The following is an 18,669-nucleotide window of genomic DNA, read 5'->3' as shown; positions in this document are numbered from 1 at the left end:
CATATAAATTTACATCTTAAAGCATCTTACATCAAGTAACCAGCATGTAAATTATCAATATATTTAAGAGCATTTAATATTATTCTAGTTACATTCCTTGGAGCTGCTGGAGTATAGAATATTATTTACAGCAGATAATGTTAAACCAGTTCAAAGATGTTATGGGATTTGTGAAAACTGGTGACTGTACATTGCTGACAAATGTCACAGGTCCATAAACAAGAGCAAGATTTAACATGAACAAAAGTCACTATTTCTGAACTTCGTTCTTTTTTTTGCGCACGGTTGCTTTGTCTCTATCTCTGTGTCACTTGAAGCTCAGAATACTCTGTCTCTGAGACATTGTTTGAGTGTTCCTCTGTCTTGTGCCCCGTCTGGAGTTTGGAGAAGTCAATTTCACCATAGTGGAGATCATCAGTTTCTTTCTTCTCGCCATTCTTGCTGATCGCAGTGACATTGTTAGTACAGATATCCATTGTGTCTCTGTTTTTATCCTCAGCCTGAGTGGGAGATATTTGAGAAATACTGTTTTTAAATCACTTTCGTTCTGCTGTAAAAGAAGCATTGTTTGTGGAGATCATACAGTGAGTGAAGTGAATTAGTCTTTAGAAAATAAGCAGAAAACAATTTACTTTTATACAAACAATTTACAACATTGTTCAGTATGACAGTTGCTGTCTTTTCTCAGTAGATATATTCATATACTCAGAACCATTCAGGAACAATTTTACATTTTGTAATGATTATGTGACTGAATCATTCTCTCAACTGAATGGTTCAAAAACACTGATTCATTCAGGAATCAAACAGCTATGGTTTGAGACACAGATGTGCACAGACATCAGTTCTGCTGTGACTTTATTCTGAACAGTTTATCTTGTTGTGGACAAAACAACTGGCAATATTTAACTTAAAATTTAAGTTTCTCAATGTTACTTTGTACCTGATCACTTCCTATGACATGGGCCTGTCTTGAAGCCTTTTTTCTGTTGCAAAAAAGAAAAGAAAAAAAGAACACAATTGAAAATTCATAAAACATGCAATTAATAAATACAACATTAAAGACATGAACTACATTATTATCTTTTTACCTCATAGTGTAGAAAAATACAGCAGACAACAGAAAAAAAGCCAAAAGTCCTCCTGTGCAGCCAAATATCACCAGATGAGAGAGTCCGCTCTGTCCTAAATTACAAAAGCAAAAGTTCATGAATTATCATCTGAGCATAGAAATACAAAAACTGTGCTTTATTTACCTGTGTGCTGGGCCTCTTCTGATGACTGATTTCCATATTTATTTTGTGCAATGCAAAGGTATGATCCTGTTTGATTCTGAGTTTGGGTTAAATTAATTTTCATTCCCCAAGCTATAGGCGTCTCCTCTCCATGTTTATACCAGGTGTAGGTCAAGTCATTTGATGGACTGGCTCGGCTTTTGCAGGTCAAAGTCACATTAGTGCCAACAGATGGAGTAATGATGACGTGAGTTTCTTTTGGAGGAACTTTAAGAAAAACGCAAGAACATATACAGGGTTAACAATTGATACATTTTCACTTTAATCACATCAAGGATCATTAAAACATAAAAAAAAACTTTAAATCTCTTACACAGGACTCGTAGCATTACTATAGTCTCCACAGTTGAGGCATCAGGCGTATTTCTTGGATATGTAGCAGTGCAGGTGATGTTCCTTTTGTGATCTTTGTATGAAACTTTGAAGGTCAGCTTTGAAACCACTGACTGAGTTTTATCAGGTTTCTCCTGTAACTGTGTTGTATTGTGGGCAGATTTAGGGATGTTAGACCAGGATATTGTAGGAGGTTGTTTGGGGCAGGGGGCTTCAGCAGAGCATCTCAGATTGACTGTAGTTTCCTCCATCACTCTCTGATCACTGAGTTTAAGTTCAGGAGGTTCTGGTGAATCTACAGGGTAAATACATGTAAGAAGGTCAGGTTTTCACACTCGGGGTGAGGTTTAGCACATTTTACAAAGTGTCAGCTACTACATGCATAAACCCCCCCAACGCAGAAGATACAGTTTTATAATGTTAAGGTATTTTTCAAAAATTTAGTTTTATATGTTGACACATATATAGAATGTAAAACTTACTATCAATATATTATGTAATTAATATTTACATTTCTTCATAAAGTTGGGCAAATTCATCTCTTACTTTGGTGTGTGGGTGGTCTGGGATGACATTTACCTGTGACATTGATCCTCACAGTCTTTTTTGTAACATCTGTACTGGGGTTAAATGTTGCTTCAAACACATTTGGCTTCATTTCCAGTCTGAAGTAATAGAGGTCTGAATGATTCTTCATGATGTTATAGAAGACAGTTGTGCAGTTCCTCTCACTGAGATTTCCAGTCATCTGTATGTCACTGAATCCTCTAATGATGTTTTCACTGCTGTTAAACGCTATAAAACCATCTTTTTCTGCAAACTGTGATTTGGTTTTTGTCCAGATCCCATAAATAGATTCTGCCCTCTTACGTTTGTCCTCAAAATCAGAGATGTCGAATGTGCAAGGAATCTGCACACAGGAGCCTGTTAGAGCTGTTACTGTCTGAGGCATCACAGCAGAGTAGATATCATCAGCTGGAACATAAAACACATTAGGCATGCTAGAGACATGAAGAAATGAGCATTTGGTTTTTAATTCCTATTAACTCTAGTGAATGTATTTTGATTACATTACAATTACACTTTAAATGTGGATTAATATTATACTAATAACAAACTGAGGTCATATATCCTTTACTTTTAGTAGCTAACTTTAAAACGCACTGCAAAAGCATTCAAAGTAAACTTGAATTGTGCTAATAACGTTATTATTGTGTGCTTTTAATGCAAATAATGCATATTTATAAATTATAGGATATATAACCAGATGTGTCAATAAGCTGCCTGCAAATCAAGGCGGGGCTGCACGTGTCACCCCGCCCCATACCTACTTTGGGGTCCGTTTCCCAAAACCATAGTTGCTAACCTGTTAGCAACTTAGTTGGTGGCAATGAGAAATTGCATTGCAACCAACAAAGTTACTAACTTAGTTAGCAACTATGGTTTTGGGAAACGCATCCCTGATTGGTTCGATCGTCTTTCATAGGCATAGCTTCATGATAGGAAATGTGTGCGTAGTTGGTGTAGAACAGAGTATGTTGTTTAAAAAGCTAAAAACTGTGCAGTGTTACAAAGCCTTGATTATAATGCACAGTTGTTTATTGTTATCTTGTCTCACTGTCTGATTTATTGAATCAAGAGATGTTAGCTGCTGCAAGTTTAATCTTCTGGACCAGTCCAATTTACAAATGAATCATTGAGACATTATAAAATGCTTAACGTGAAAGTACGTGGGTTAATGCATTAAAACGGTGTTTTAAAAAAATCTAATCGGTAAAAAAAACTTTTAATAAAGCATTATATTCACAGACAAACAGATATGAGCCCAGAATACGAACACAACGTGTTTAATCACGCGTTAAGCATTTTCCTCACATATCCTGATTGTCTGTAAATGTCTGTGAATGCTTTATGAAAATATTTACTGAGTTTGGTCTTTTTAAAAAACGTTTTAATGCATTACGCCACGTTAAGCACGTTAAGTTAATTCAAGGATGTGCATTTATTATATAAAATGCGTGCCCATCATTGATCTCTATGGTACCACTGAATGATATATACAAGTTTGACTAATGCTGTTAAAATGTATGAAACTGTTTGCTGAAATAACCACAATCTTAACAACTGAACTAAAATAGGAACACGGTGCCCATGAAATTGTGTTAGTTTCTATTGCAACAGATTAGCCTACAGTTATGTCCTTTTAGAATCATCATTGGCCTGCAGAAATAAAAGTTCCTCGATTTCTTCACTATAATGAGGAGCAGCATATTTTCCTGAGATAAAGGGGAGGGAAAAGTCTATGTTTTGCAATGTAGTAAAGAAAATTTAAGTTTCATTAAAAAAAAGGCAAACAGCAGACACATTAGTCTATTGCAGTGTCATTTATCAACTTCATGCCAGATAAGTAACAATAATTGTCTTGTCATGCTTTATAAATTAAAACAATACTGATACATGCTTACATTTCTTTTCGTATACTCTGATGCTATGAAATAATCAAATTTTCAACAATTATTTAATTCACAATTTATTATTCTATCTGAAGACCTGATCCTCCCACTGTGGATAATCAACCCAATTAATTTATTAAATGTAGTGGGTTGTTTGTCTGTTAGCCTAAAGATCAGTTTATTTAGCAAAACAATCATTTCAGGGACATGGAGGGTTACAGGCTAACTTTTTTTCTTCTTCTGTGCATTATAATGAAGGCTTTGTAAAACTGCACAGCGTTTTTAGCTTTTTTAACATACTCCACCCTACACCAACTGAACACATTTCCTGTCATGTATGCCTGTGAAAGACAATCGAACCAATCAGAGTAGGCATCTGCAGGCTACAGCCGGGTGTTTCTCAACCAAAGACTCTATAAAAAGTTCTCAACACTTCGCGCATTGCGTGTCAGTTGCGTCGCTTGGTGTGTTATATGGTACTACTGTCATAATCATATATTATAAAACAAGTGGAGCAGTGTGATTGAGAGTTAACCTTATTTTGTGGAAATTATTGATTTTGTTATAGCAATGTGTATTTTTAAACCTTTTTTTTATAATTGTTTGTTGTGGATTAATTGTATGGTGTGCTGTGGTTTTTCTCTTGTTTGCTGTGGTGTTTTGGACTTTTGGTGCTGTTTTTCCTCCTTCACAAACTGCAACAACAAACACTAATTGACACACCTGTAGAACCCCGTTTACATCAGCGATCTAATTTGCCAGCTGATCAGGTCATTCGGATAAAAAGGAAGCTAGATCTCTTACCGGGGTACGCTCTGGATGGAGGAACGAGCCGTGTACTGAAGCGGATGGGCGCTCGCTGATTTTCTCGCCCCTCTGTGTTGTTGCTGACTGGATCTCCTGCACTCTGGTAGAATGGAATCTCGGACTCTGCAGTGTCAACGCTCACGAACCCCCGATTGAAGGGAAGAGATTCTTTCTTTTTTCCCATGCTGATGCGCGCGCGTGTGTGTGCTTAGCATTTTGTTAAAGTCGTTCTTAGTTGTTCATCTCTGTAAAGGTGTCAGATTCGGGGGAGCTGACGGCAGAGTGGCAGACACGATAGTATTGCTGATGTGTCCATTTGAAGCATAGGAAAGGAAAGTTGTTATTCCATTCATCTGAGTTTTGTCAGTTGCAGGCTACGTGCAATCTACCCAATGACTTTCCGATTTCCCCCTGAGAGACGCGGGGCGGCGCTGTGGAAATCCTGGTCCTGGATTTGTTTGAAGTTGGCCAATTGAGATCCTACTGAAACAGACATTGTTTGCCAATGGTAGGGGAATCACTGGGCTGATTTTAGGCCGGACCAGACTTTGGAATTACCCTGGGCAGAATATTGGACAATTTATGGGTTTATTGTCTCCACTGGTTTGAGGAGGAAATTGTGATTTGGATACTTGTTTTTTTTAAGCTTAGCTTTTAATGTAATAAAACGCCATTTGAGATTTCTTGTGTCTTTCTCTCTGTGTTGGTGTGGCTGGGAATCTAAATTTGCAACTTAATAGATTTTTAATCTGTTATTACATTAGTGGCGTAGTCAGCAGGGTTTCCCTTTCCACACCACACAGTGAAGAATGGCAGATGAAAATGAAGGGCAGTCTGAAGGTCCAGGGGGTAATGAACTGGGACTAGGCTAGAAAATGTTCCACTTAATCAGCCTGTGACAAATGCAATGATGATGCCTTGGTTTATGGGGGTCCCATGGATTCCAAGGTTTAATGGTGGCTCAAGTAAAATGAGTTTTTCTGAATGGAGTGGGCAGGTACAGGCCATGCTGAGGGCACAAGAGTTAAATGAGGAACAGAAGATTGATTTTATATATGGGGTTTATATACTGAATTTAGGAAGACGCTTAACAAGTGTGGATCTACTGAGTGAGTTAAAGAGGCTGTATGGGCGTGTAACACCAGTGGCCCAGATAAGGGCCCAATTTTTTAAATGTCATCAACAGGAAGAGGAAACTGTTTCTGCTTTTATTCTCCGTCTTCGGGAACTATTCTCCACATGGAGGGAGCAGGAGCCAGCGGGCTCTGCCCAGGATGAGGGCAGAGTGTATGTTGTTGTATACTCCTCAGACTTTGACACCCACATAAAGCATCTGGAGAAGGTTTTTGGCAAGTTGGCAGCCCATGGCTTAAAGTTGCAGCCCCATAAATGCAGCCTCTTCCAGAAGAAGGTCACCTACCTTGGCCACGTCATCTCTGGTGAGGGAATATCCACAGATCCCGAGAAGACCGTTGTCTTTCAGAAGTGGCCTTTTCCCTCTACTATTAAGCAGGTCCGATCATTCCTTGGGTTTGTAGAGTACTACAGAAGATTTGTGAAGGGTTTTTCTAAAGTAGCAGCACCTTTGAATGCTCTCCTAGTAGGTTCTGCTAGTATGCGGAGAGGAAATGCTGCCATTGAGTGGACTACAGATTGCCAGGTGGCATTCGACGCTTTGAAGACTGCTCTGGTGAGCGCCCCGATCTTAGCATATGCTGACTTCTCGAAACCCTTCCATCTGTACACGGATGCCAGCCTGGGAGGTTTGGGGGCTGTGTTGGCACAGCTACAGGATGGTAGAGAGCGGGTTATAGCCTATGCCAGCTGGAGCCTTCACCCCACTGAGAGAAATGACCAAAACTACAGTTCTTTTAAATTCGAGGTTTTAGCCTTTAAATGGGCTGTCACTGAAAAGTTTAAAGACTATTTGTGGGGCAATAAATTCTTGGCCTTTACGGATAATAACCCCCTTGGTTCACCTGAATACGGTGCATTTGGGGGCCACAGAACAACGGTGGGCAGCACAGTTGGCTAATTTTAACTTTGAACTTAAGTATCGCCCTGGCGCTTCCAATCGTAATGCTGATGTTTTGTCCAGGTTACCACAGGAAACAAGAGCTGACCAGCAGGCCCATGTGGAGATGGCAGTGGTGGAGTCTGAGGCAAGTACGGAAGCTGAAGACCATTGGAAGGATTGTCAGGAGGAAGACCAGACGGTGGCCCAAATAAAAGGTTGGGTAGTTGGAAGTTGTTTTCCAGGAGCTGAGGAGAGGGAAGCGTGCCGACCTGCAACCAAACGCCTCTTAAGGGAATGGAATCGACTACATATCCAGGAGGAAGTGTTAAAGCAGAGAGTCCAGGAGCGTCATACAGGTTTGAGCCTCTATCAAATTGTGGTTCCCAAAGACAAGACTTATCAATTATGGGAGAAGTATCACAATGCCTCAGGCCATATGGGGGTAGCCAAGGTCGAGGGCTTGCTGAGAAAGACCTTCTTCTGGCCCGGGATGGGTGTAGACTTGCAAGACTGGACATCCAAATGCGCAATTTGCACTCAACAGAAAAGAGGACCTAAGGTAAGGGCACCCTTGGTGCCTGTTCTTATGTCATACCCTATGGAAACCGTTTCAATTGACCTCTTGTCTCTTGGTAGGCATGGTGATACTTATCCCTATCTGTTGGTAATAACTGATCTTTTCTCCAAGTATGGATGGGCTGTCCCTACAAAGGATCAGACAGCAGTCACTACGGCACGGGCCCTTTGGCGGTACCTTATTCAGCCATGGGGGTGTGCTGAACGACTTCTCTCAGATCAAGGAGCAGCCTTTGAGTCTACCATGGTGGCACAGCTGTGCAGTCTGTATGGGTGTGCCAAAGTTCGGACTACACCCTACAGGCCCCAAGGAAATGGGGCCTGTGAAAGGTTCAATAAGGCTGTTCTGTCTCTTTCAGGGACATTGAGTTCAGAGGACCAAGTGCGGTGGCCAGATCACTTGCCGACCCTTCTGCAGATGTATAATAACACCCCTCATGAGACCACTGGACTGACTTCACATTTTGTCATGTTTGGCCAACATGCCCGTCTCCCAGTGGAGACAGCTGTCGGTGCACCACCATTGACCCAAAGACAAGACTTGGAGGATTGGGTTCACCAACACCAGTGTCATATATTATAAAACAAGTGGAGCAGTGTGATTGAGGGTTAACCTTATTTTGTGTAAATTATTGATTTTGTTATAGCAATGTGTACTTTTAACCTTTTTCATATTTGTGTGTTGTGGATTAATTGTATGGTGTGCTGTGGTTTTTCCTCTTGTTTGCTGTTGTGTTTTGGACTTTTGGTGCTGTTTATCTTCCTTCACAAACTGAATCAACAAACACTAATTGACAAACCTGTAGAACCCCATTTACATCATTGATCTAATTTGCCAGCTGATCAGGTCATTCGGATAAAAAGGAAGCTAGATCTCTTACCGGGGTACGCTCTGGATGGAGGAACGAGCCGTGTACTGAAGCGGATGGGCACTCGCTGATCTTCTCACCCCTGTGTTGTTGCTGATTGGATCTCCTGCACTCTGGTAGAACGGAATCTCGGACTCTGCAGTGTCAACGCTCACGAACCCCCGATTGAAGGGAAGCGATTCTTTCTTTTTTCCCACGCTGATGCCGAGCCAGATAACGAACAAAAGACTGACTCATTCGTGAGTCAAGAACAGTTTCTGTCAGACGCGTCCAATTCGAGAACTGAGGAGTTGATGATACTGCGCATGTGTAATTCAGCGTGAAGCAGACTGACACACAGAGCGTCTGAACCGAACTGATTCTTTTGATTCTGAACTGATTCTGTGATTAATGTTATGAGCGCGGGTAAACCGAAGGATTGAATCAAAGGGCAATCATCGCAAATGAAGTCATTAGGTCGAGTGCAAAAGAACTGGTGAACCGATTTCTTCAACCGGTTTATTGAATCGAACTCTTCGAAAGAACCAATTTGCGGAAAAAGAACTGAACTTCCCATCACTACTGGTGATCTGACAACCAATGCAACCAGATTTTGACTCAAGAATGAGTCGATCGTTCGTTCGTATCTGGCTCGGCTCTGTGTTCATCTTCAGTTCTCTCTTCACAGCAGTTCAGTCAGTGTACTGTTTGAGTACATGAATTACTCCGGGATATTGGTTTGTTTTAACTCAGAGGGAGTGTCAGCCACATAAAAAAAAGTCATTTGTGGATTAATGCTTATTGGAAATGCGAACCGTTTCAAAAGATTCAGTTCAATTCGGTGAACTGGTTCAAGAAGATCCGGTTACATTGAATGATTCGTTCGTGAACCAGATATCACAAACTGCTTTGTTTTGAACTCTCTCTCACAACAGATACGGAAGAGGAGACAATGCTGAATAAAGTTGTAGTTTTTTATATTTTTGGACCCAAAATGTATTTTCAATGCTTCAAAAAATTCTAACTGACCCTCTGATGTCACATGGACTGCTTTGAAGATGTTTTTATTACCTTTCTGGTAGGGATGCACCGAATATTCGGCCACCGAAGATTTTCGGCCGAAAATGGCCCAAAAGAGCATTTTCGGTTTTTGGCCGAAAGACTTTTATCACCGAAACAACACGGCCGAAATGTTGTGATGATGACGCAAACAGAAACCGCGACCTGAACGTGCACCTGCATAGCGCAGACCACGAGCTCCCCGCGACATTCACTTCACACCAGTGAGAACATTCTCTCTCTTCTTATTCCTTTATTCGCAGCACTAAAGCGTCTCCTAACAAAGAGATTGAGACGGACCACGAAGTGAGAACAAAGAAAGGTACAGTCTTATAGAGTCTGTTAGCACACGTCTCACTGAGATCTTTTCGGATCCTCTGCACTTCATCGCGAATATGCTTGATCCGCGTTATAAAGATCATTACTTGGATGCGGAAATAAGGCAGCGCGCACGAGAAATGATACAGGCCGCGCTGGATGCGGAGAACCCGCGTGGAGACGGAGAAGCGCCAAGCGCAGGAGACAGATCAGAGCGCGGAAAAAAGACTCGTCTCTTGGCATTCACCCTCGTTGTCTGATATTTTCAGTGAAATTCTGCAAGAAAGTGCCTCAAATAATAATACATTGGCTATTGTTCTAGTTCTTAGGCTACTATATATGTGACATTTTATTTACAGTAGCCTATATATATATATATATATACACACACACACACATATATATATACATATACATACATAATATCAGATTGTAGCCATATTTCTGCTAGATTTTCTGCTAGATTTCTGCTTTAATTTGATAAAACAAATTATTTATGCCCTGCCCCTATTTAAATACACTCTCTCAAATATTTCTCAAATGTCAGGCAGATGACAAGCTCAACTGCTCAACAGCTAGATGGTTATCTGTCTGAAGTCCCCATCCCCAGAAGTGATAACAGTCTTGCCTACTGGAGAAGTAATGCACTTTCTAGTCCTACAGAGAACAATTTCAAATGCACTTGACCTAAATGCACTTTGTTTTTATGAGAGAACAGTTCATTTTAAAACCTTTCTGCAGGCCAGTAGGCCTGTACATTATTATTTAATATTCACATGAGTGGGATACATTTTTAGTTTGAATTTTATTTTATACTGTGCATTGTTGCAATGTGCTTAATAAATATTGCATAATTTGTAATTATGTATTTTTATGTTTTTTATAATTTATGTAATTGTAATTATCTTTGAAACTTTAATATTAATTTATGCAATTGCAATGTCTTAATTTTAGTAAAGTTAGTACATGGTCATAGCAATAAATGCAATGGAATAATTGGCATAATTTCTTTCGGTGTTTCGGCTTCGGTTTTCGGCCTTGGTTTTCTCTTTTTCGGTTTTCGGTTTCGGCCAAGAATTTTCATTTCGGTGCATCACTACTTTCTGGACATGGACAGTATACCGTACACACAGCTTCAATGGAGGGACAGAAAGCTCTCGGACTAAATCTAAAATATCTTAAACCGTGTTCCGAAGATGAACGGCGGTCTCACGGGTTTGGAACGACATGAGGGTGAGTCAATAATGACATAATTTTCATTTTTGGGTGAACTATCCCTTTAAGCTGCTCATGTGTTTGCCACAAAACGGGCAAAACATCCCTCGGCCGCAGTCCATGTTCTGTCGCCATAAACTTTAAGCCATTTACTCCACAACCACAACACGAATTTACCGCGCTCACCAACCACAACACCTTTCATCGCGTTACTTCCAGTGTGTGGTACATTCCCTTTCCGTGAAGAAAGTCATTGTAAATTTGTTTTGGGACTGGTAAAAGTGTTTAGCGTCTTGTTAATTTGTTTTCTAAGATGTGAATTTGTTTTATCCTTGGTAAAAGTGTTTTCCCCATGTAATTGTGTTTTATGATAAGTAAAAATGTTTTCCAAAATGTAAATTTGTCTCGAGCTTCGTAAAAAAAGTGTTTTACACTTTGTAATGTTGTTTTGCACTTCCCGGCCACCGTATAAAACCACCCATTAACATTTCTCTGCACGCTTCAACTCTCAATGCACTCCAAGTGTTTCTCATGTAAAACGCAATGAAATGATTTAGCGGTCGAAATACACTGCAGATTTAAATGTGACGCATGAATAGAAAATATTTAAATACATTTTACATTATTACTTTTCATGCAGTTAACGTCTCTGAAGTTTGTGTAATTTTAAGGACTGGTCAGGATACTTTTTTTTTATCATTTGTTTAGTTATTCATGATATTTTCACAGGCCAAAGGGCTTCAGTCACATTTCAAAGTGCAATATTGGCGTTGTCTGTACGTGACATAAAGAAACATGAATGGAGGAAAAAGGGTTTTGGTACCTGAGCAAATAGGCTATAAGAATGTCTTTTACCATTTCAAACTAATTAGCTATGTTGTTTACGTCTTTACTTTTTGTAATTACTTTCTGTAAAGCTGCTTTGCAACCATGCAGAATTGTGATAAGCACTAAAAGTGAAGTGTGGTTTAATTATAAAAAGAAAAAAAGTATACTGCATGATTATTTATTATTATTATTATTATTAGCAACTCAAAACATTTATTTGTATCTATACTATTTTTATACTCAAGTAGATCTCAAATACGGTGTATTAATCTTAACAGGTCAACAGAGGATTCAATAAAAATAAATTAACCAAGTATTACTTCAATATTTAACAAATTAAATTGTTTTATTTTCAAATTGCTCATTGTTATATTTGCCCTGTAGACAAAAGTTGTCTCTGGAAATTCTGTCCTTACAGCACCTTTAGAAATATACTAGATGTTTCTCTCATTTTCAAGTTTCATAAGAAAAATTCTAATAATAATAATAAATAAAAAATGTTTAAAAAAATGACACCGCATAATCTTAAAATAATTTAATTATTCTCAGATTTGAAATACATGCTCAGACTTGTGTCTTTCTCTGGAATGAGTTTCTAAACTAAAGGTTTCTTCAGAAAAAATGTGCCAAGTCTGCAACAAAGGTTCCCAATAGTGTGCACATAGTCTAGTGAGTTCAGATGTTTAGCAAAAGTACAGAAAAACTGATTGTTTGTGATTTTCACTTTTTTTGTGCTCAGAGAACACCATTATGAAAATCACTTTTTAAAAACATGTTGTAGAGGGAATTAACCACTTAAATCCAATTAAGAATAAGCATTTTTTTTCATAATATAATACACATTCTAAGCAAGAATTTGTGCTCTGTATGTAACCCATCCTAAGTGCACAGTGCACACACACCCAAAGCAGCTGGCAGCCATTTAAGCTGCAGCACAAGGGAGCAGGTCAGGGTTCAGTGCCTTGTTCAAGAGCACCTCAGTCGTGGTATTGGCAGCCTGAGACTCAAACCCACAACCTTAGGGTTAGGAGTCAAACTCTCTAACCACTAGGCTACAACTTCCCATTCACAACTTACTCGTAATGATGCAAAATTGACCAACCTGAGTGAGTATGTACCAACACAGAGCTGATGAAAATAAAGGACGTTAACTGGTTTCCTGCCATCAGGGTTCGTAGAGTGGATGACATTGGACTTTACAATAGCAACAAACGAGTCCAAAACACCTTCAGAGTACACTTTATCACTAAACAACACAAAATACATATCTGTCACGAACATTTAACAACCGTAACTCATTGTTTCTTACCTAGTGTAATAGAATTATCTATAAGGATGAGCCACATTTTCACTGTTACACTCACTGTTACACTCATGCAGATACTGTACACAGTCATCTGATATATTGATCATGTTTGCCTTTTCATACACTGTAAAAAATGAACTAATCAGGCTGACCACATTTACAGTAACATCAGTAAAAGCGATTCATCTGAGTGACATCAATTACTTTCATTTACTAAATAAACTTCTATTCATAAAAAACATACATGAATATAGTTTATACCAAATTGTTTTCGCTTTGTGGCAAAAACTATATACCTTTATAATGCTAAAACATTAATGGAGATAAATGACCTGAACTGAGACTTATGGAGGAATTATTGGGTCAGATTATAAACTAAAAGTCTAAAACTAAAAGCCTTAAACCAAAACTAAAAATCTCAATTTGAAACTTAAAGTCCAAATCGAAAATTAATTTGCTATTTAGGATTGGGCATTTGGTATTTAGGATAGGGCATTTTGTATTTATGATTGGGCATTTTCTATTTAGGGTTGGGCATTTGGTCATTTAGCCATTTAGGATTTAGGATTGGGCATTTGGTATTTAGGATTGGGCATTTAATCATTTAGCCATTTAGGATTGAGAATTGGGGATTTGGGGATTTAGGATTGGGCATTTGAGGATTGAGGAGTGTATGCAAATTAGGAGGCGTGGCCCAAATACTGGAGGCTGGGTTTGAAATGGCTGGTGCGCAGAGGCACCTTATGGACAGCAGAGGGAGCTCCCAGTGCTAAGGAGCACACTAACTTCAACTTAATGACAGCTTTGTAACATTTGTGGCCTCAAACACAAAGTCACCAGTGAAAGGAGTGCTATCGGTCTGACGACGAGAAAGCATCAGACAGTGCAGCAGGTAAGATGCTAACATTAGCTACTAGTTATATAAGCTGATATTGCTAACATGCTTTAGGAGGGTATCATTATATTGGGACATGCTGTTTTGATTTTTAAACTGCGGTTAACCCCTCTGACATTAGTAGATACACTCCTTTCACATTGCCACTAGATGGTCTTGTTTCTGTTCGTTTTTTTTTTTTTTTTTTTTTTTGCTATATAGCCTAATTTTATAAATATTGTGAGAGAAAATAAATTAGGCTTGTTCGACTTGAACCGGTGCTGCACACTGCAAGACCGATCGGTTTATGACATTAAAGTACTGCGAGAGCGATTCAAAAGCATAAGGAGCGTCTACTTTCTTTGATGTCATATGTCGTGTGTGTATGTATATACACACTCACCTAAAGGATTATTAGGAACACCTGTTCAATTTCTTAATAATGCAATTATCTAATCAACCAATCACATGGCAGTTGCTTCAATGCATTTAGGGGTGTGGTCCTGGTCAAGACAATCTCCTGAACTCCAAACTTAATGTCAGAATGGGAAAGAAAGGTGATTTAAGCAATTTTGAGCATGGCATGGTTGTTGGTGCCAGACGGGCCGGTCTGAGTATATACATACACACACGCAGTGGTGGACGAAGTACACAAATCAAGTACTTGAGTAAAAGTACAGATACGTATAATAAAATAAGTAAGTAAAAAAGTACTGAAAGATAGATGTTTGCAATTTTATATAGGCTACTTAATTTAATTTTATATTAGCACATATTTTTTTTTATAATCCTACTGCTCAAAATACCTGGGATTTTTTCCGAAATAACCACTATATGGAGTCAAGATCACTGTTGGGAACGTTACTTTAAAAAAGTAATTAGTTATAGTTACTCACTACTTGTCCCAAAAAGTTAGTAACTGAATTACTCTATAATAAAAGTAACTCGTTACCAGGGAAAGTAACTATTTGTGTTACTGTTTAAACAAAAAAGTTGCTATATGTCAAAAAAAAATTATTTTTTGAGCAGTTTTAACAAGTCTGTTGAAATGAGTAGAATAGACAGGTGTTCGTACATAACTTTCGATATTTATTGCACGTCAACAGACAGCAAGAGTTTTATCCTGCACTTCAAATATTATCTTTGTAAGAAAAGTGTTTTTTGGCCACTAGCTTTGTGTGTCATTGTGAGATGCTTCATTACATTAGAGTTGCTTACAACGGATGTCTACAAAGTCTTCGCTCCTGGACATAATACACACATTACATGCACGTTCTTGCCTTTGACCACAATGAATTTGAAGTAGAGCTTATATCTCCACCTTGAAAATGCCAACTTTTCATCGGATTGCTCCTGACTCGCCATTTCTGCTGCTGCTGCGAATCTCTGTGTAGCTGTTGCGTGTGTGTGTGTTTGGCGCCGCTGGCGTTCTGTCGATTTGTGCTGCCTTGTCGAAAAATGCTACCGTAGCTCGAATCGATCACAGAGAATGTCGATTCATTCTACCCTTGATATAATAAGTAAAAATTATATACAAGTAAAAATGACATAATTGTAAATGTACAATTATAAAATTCAAAGTTATGAGTACCTACTACATACGGCACTGTACTGTTTTTTTTTTAAATGGCGTGAAAAGTAAAAATCATCAAATATTCATATTTGACCTGTCAAAGCAAACCTTTCCTTGGTAACTGAACTTTATGAGTAGCATATTCTGATAGACCTACACGCCCTATCAAATAATGCTCCTAGTGCAAATTCACTTAATTTTACATCACTACTCACTCCATATGCACTGTATGAATATGGAGAGCATGTTGACAGATACTTTGTCATCTTTAAGATGTTAGGAGTAGCATATTCTGTAATAGCACCTTTAAGATGTTAGGAGTAGCATATTCTGTAGATATCGCAATGCTCACCGTCCGTCAACCGAAGTCTGGATGCCTAGATTTATGGGCGTGGCAACGCAGAACACAATTGTGAGTCTGCACATGCGCAGAACCAGTAAGTAGCACATCTCGATGGGTAGCATGAATCGACAGAACACCGGCATGTGTGTAAAAACACTGGCTCTGCTTGGCTACCATGAAACACATGACTCTTCCTTAGCCAATCATAATCGCTTATCTCGTTATTAACCCACCTCCTCACTCGCTGTGTGAGCCAGGGGTATATATATATATAGGTGGTTGAATAAAAATATTTGGACATTATTTATAAAAATTACCTCATGTTAGCACCAGCAAGCTTGTTAGCTAGACAGTTAGCATCAGCTAACAATATTTACTTATTTTCGGTACGGTTATGAATAAACATTCATGTCTGTCTACTCGTCTAGTTAATCCAAACAATATACATTACTGTTGATAAACAATATAAAAACAGACGTCTACTATCTACTAATGTCAGAGGGGTTAACCGCAGTTTAAAAAACAAAACAGCATGTCCCAATATAATAATTCCCTACTAAAGCATGTTAGCAATATCAGCTTATATAACTAGTAGCTAATGTTAGCATCTTACCTGCTGCACTGTCTGATGCTTTCTCGTTGTCAGACCGATATCACTCCTTTCATTGGTGACTTTGTGTTTGAGGCCACAAATGTTACAAAGCTGTCATTAAGTTGAAGTTAGTGTGCTCCTTAGCACTGGGAGCTCCCTCTGCTGTCCATAAGGTGCCTCTGTGCACCAGCCATTTCAAACCCAGCCTCCAGTATTTGGGTCACGCCTCCTAATTTGCATACACCCCTCAATCCTCAAATGCCCAATCCTCAATCTTCAAATGCCCAATCCTAAATCCCCAAATCCCCAATCCTCAATCCTAAATGGCTAAATGATTACATGCCCAATCCTAAATACCAAATTCCCAATCCTAAATCCCCCAAATGCCCAACTCTAAATCCTAAATGGCTAAATGACCAAATGCCCAACCCTAAATAGAAAATGCCCAATCCTAAATACCAAATGCCTAATCCTAAATACCAAATTAATTTTCGATTTGGACTTTAAGTTTCAAATTTAGATTTTTAGTTTTGGTTTAAGACTTTTAGTTTTTGACTTTTAGTTTATAATCTGACCCAATGATTCCTCCATAGAGACTTGATTCACAGAAAAAACTCTCAGAAACTCACTGTAAGCTGAGAAAATACTGGAAACTCTCGCCTACAAACAGCTCAGCTCAAGCTCTCACTTTCTGTTATTTAAAGACTCTGCAATGAACAGGTTAGTTTTCAAGTTATAGCCTATATATTTAATATACACTACTTTGTGAGAAAGAAAAGCGCAAGAATTAAATTTCTTACCTCAGAAAAGTAGTTTAACTTTTAAGAAGTGGATGTCCCTAAAATGTTCCTCTTGTTGCAACTACCCTTTTTTAACATTCTTCATGTCAAACAGGAAGATACTGTATTTGTAGGAACTACATACGTCACAAGTAGAGATTCTTCCTTTTTCCATGTTTTACAAAGAAAAGATATGTGCATTATGTTACGCTATTTGGTAATTAGATATCATCATCCCCTAACTTGTGTTCAATTTAAAGACACTGCTTACAGTTAGCTAGCTGCAGGCAACATCTGTTACACTGTAACTTACAGACAGCCTCACAAAAAAATGTTAATTTACAAAAAACACCCCCACCCCCCAATACAAGTGTATTGGTTTAAAGAGAAAACACACTGGGACATTTGACTACAGATCAAACTTTTAAATTATCGATACTGCTTGCAATTTCAATGCAATAGACAGGTCAAAAGAAAGTTAATTGCTTTAAATAAATTGTTATTGAGCTGTTTTTTCTTATGTTGTTACAGGCCCAGATCTACGGGAGTGCTAGCTCAAACAAAAGCAAAAGCACCCTCAGCTGAAGCTGTAATATTAGCATATTGGCAAAACAGATGTGACAAACGACCGAGCCATATATTTGTGTTTGCACTCTGGAGAGCATCAAAGTTTTTATTTTCAATGTGTTTCTATAGTGTTGAGAAGTGTAGCCAATCACATTCATATCTGTAGACATCTTGAATGCAATGGCCAATCAGAGTTGTGTAAGTTATGATACAGTCACCACGAGACACAACACAAGATTTCAAAATAAGAATGTAATGACATTTTTTTGCAGTATTTTTAGAAAATCCTCAATGACAAAATACATGACTGGAAAAAAAGTGTCTCTAGGTGAATTTTGAAATGTTTTAACTTATCATCTTGTGAAAGTCATTTAATTATGAATCATCATATGCAGTAAAAGACAATGATATCCAAGCACTGTAAAAGGTTCTTCAACAAACTGAACTGATTTGCTTCTCTTTTGATTTCATATGAGTCTCTCCAGACCTTAGAATTGTACATGAATTATGAGCTTCTGACTGAAGCAGTGTGACCTCCTTACTGAACTCCTTTCCACAAATTAAACATAAATAAAAATTATATATATATATATATATATATATATATATATATATATATATATATTAGTCTTAATAAATGCAAAAATGCAAACAATAAGTCTAACTATAATCAAAGTACTCTTTTGATATTCAAAGTGAATATAGAGGCAGTTTTTTTCTTCTAGTATTATACAGCGTGAACATACACCGTGAACACACACCAGGAGCAGTGGGCAGCCATTTTTTGCCGTGGCACCTGGGGAGCAGTCGGGGGTTCGGTGCCTTGCTCAAAGGCAACTCATTCGTGGTATTGAGGGTGGAGAGAGTGCTCTACATTCACCCCCCA

At 38.4% G+C, this 18,669-nt stretch overlaps 1 protein-coding gene across 2 annotated transcripts in view; it reads right to left on the bottom strand.

Moving 5' to 3' along the window:
• Nucleotides 1-267: 267 nt before the first annotated feature.
• The window catches only part of LOC132115987 (sialic acid-binding Ig-like lectin 7), a 38,945-nt gene continuing 20,543 nt past the window's right edge, over nt 268-18,669 (bottom strand). Inside the window, exons 1-8 of one of the 2 annotated variants that reach the window (XM_059524468.1) lie at nt 17,238-17,323; nt 12,852-12,995; nt 2,208-2,603; nt 1,609-1,923; nt 1,257-1,502; nt 1,092-1,185; nt 944-986; nt 268-500 (exon numbers count right to left, since the gene is read on the bottom strand). In XM_059524468.1, the coding sequence (XP_059380451.1) occupies nt 297-500; nt 944-986; nt 1,092-1,185; nt 1,257-1,502; nt 1,609-1,923; nt 2,208-2,603; nt 12,852-12,939 (1,386 nt within the window). In that variant the 5' untranslated portion in view covers nt 12,940-12,995; nt 17,238-17,323 and the 3' untranslated portion in view covers nt 268-296. Of the gene's footprint in view, nt 501-943; nt 987-1,091; nt 1,186-1,256; nt 1,503-1,608; nt 1,924-2,207; nt 2,604-12,851; nt 12,996-17,237; nt 17,324-18,669 lie in introns of those variants that run through there. The other variant, XM_059524469.1, reaches the window with a different exon arrangement.

This window comes from Carassius carassius, chromosome 35 (genome assembly GCF_963082965.1).
Source record: "Carassius carassius chromosome 35, fCarCar2.1, whole genome shotgun sequence".
In the NCBI taxonomy this organism is placed as follows: domain Eukaryota; kingdom Metazoa; phylum Chordata; class Actinopteri; order Cypriniformes; family Cyprinidae; genus Carassius; species Carassius carassius.
The sequence above is the reverse complement of the archived record's forward strand: the minus strand, read 5'-3'. Positions and strand labels throughout refer to the sequence as shown.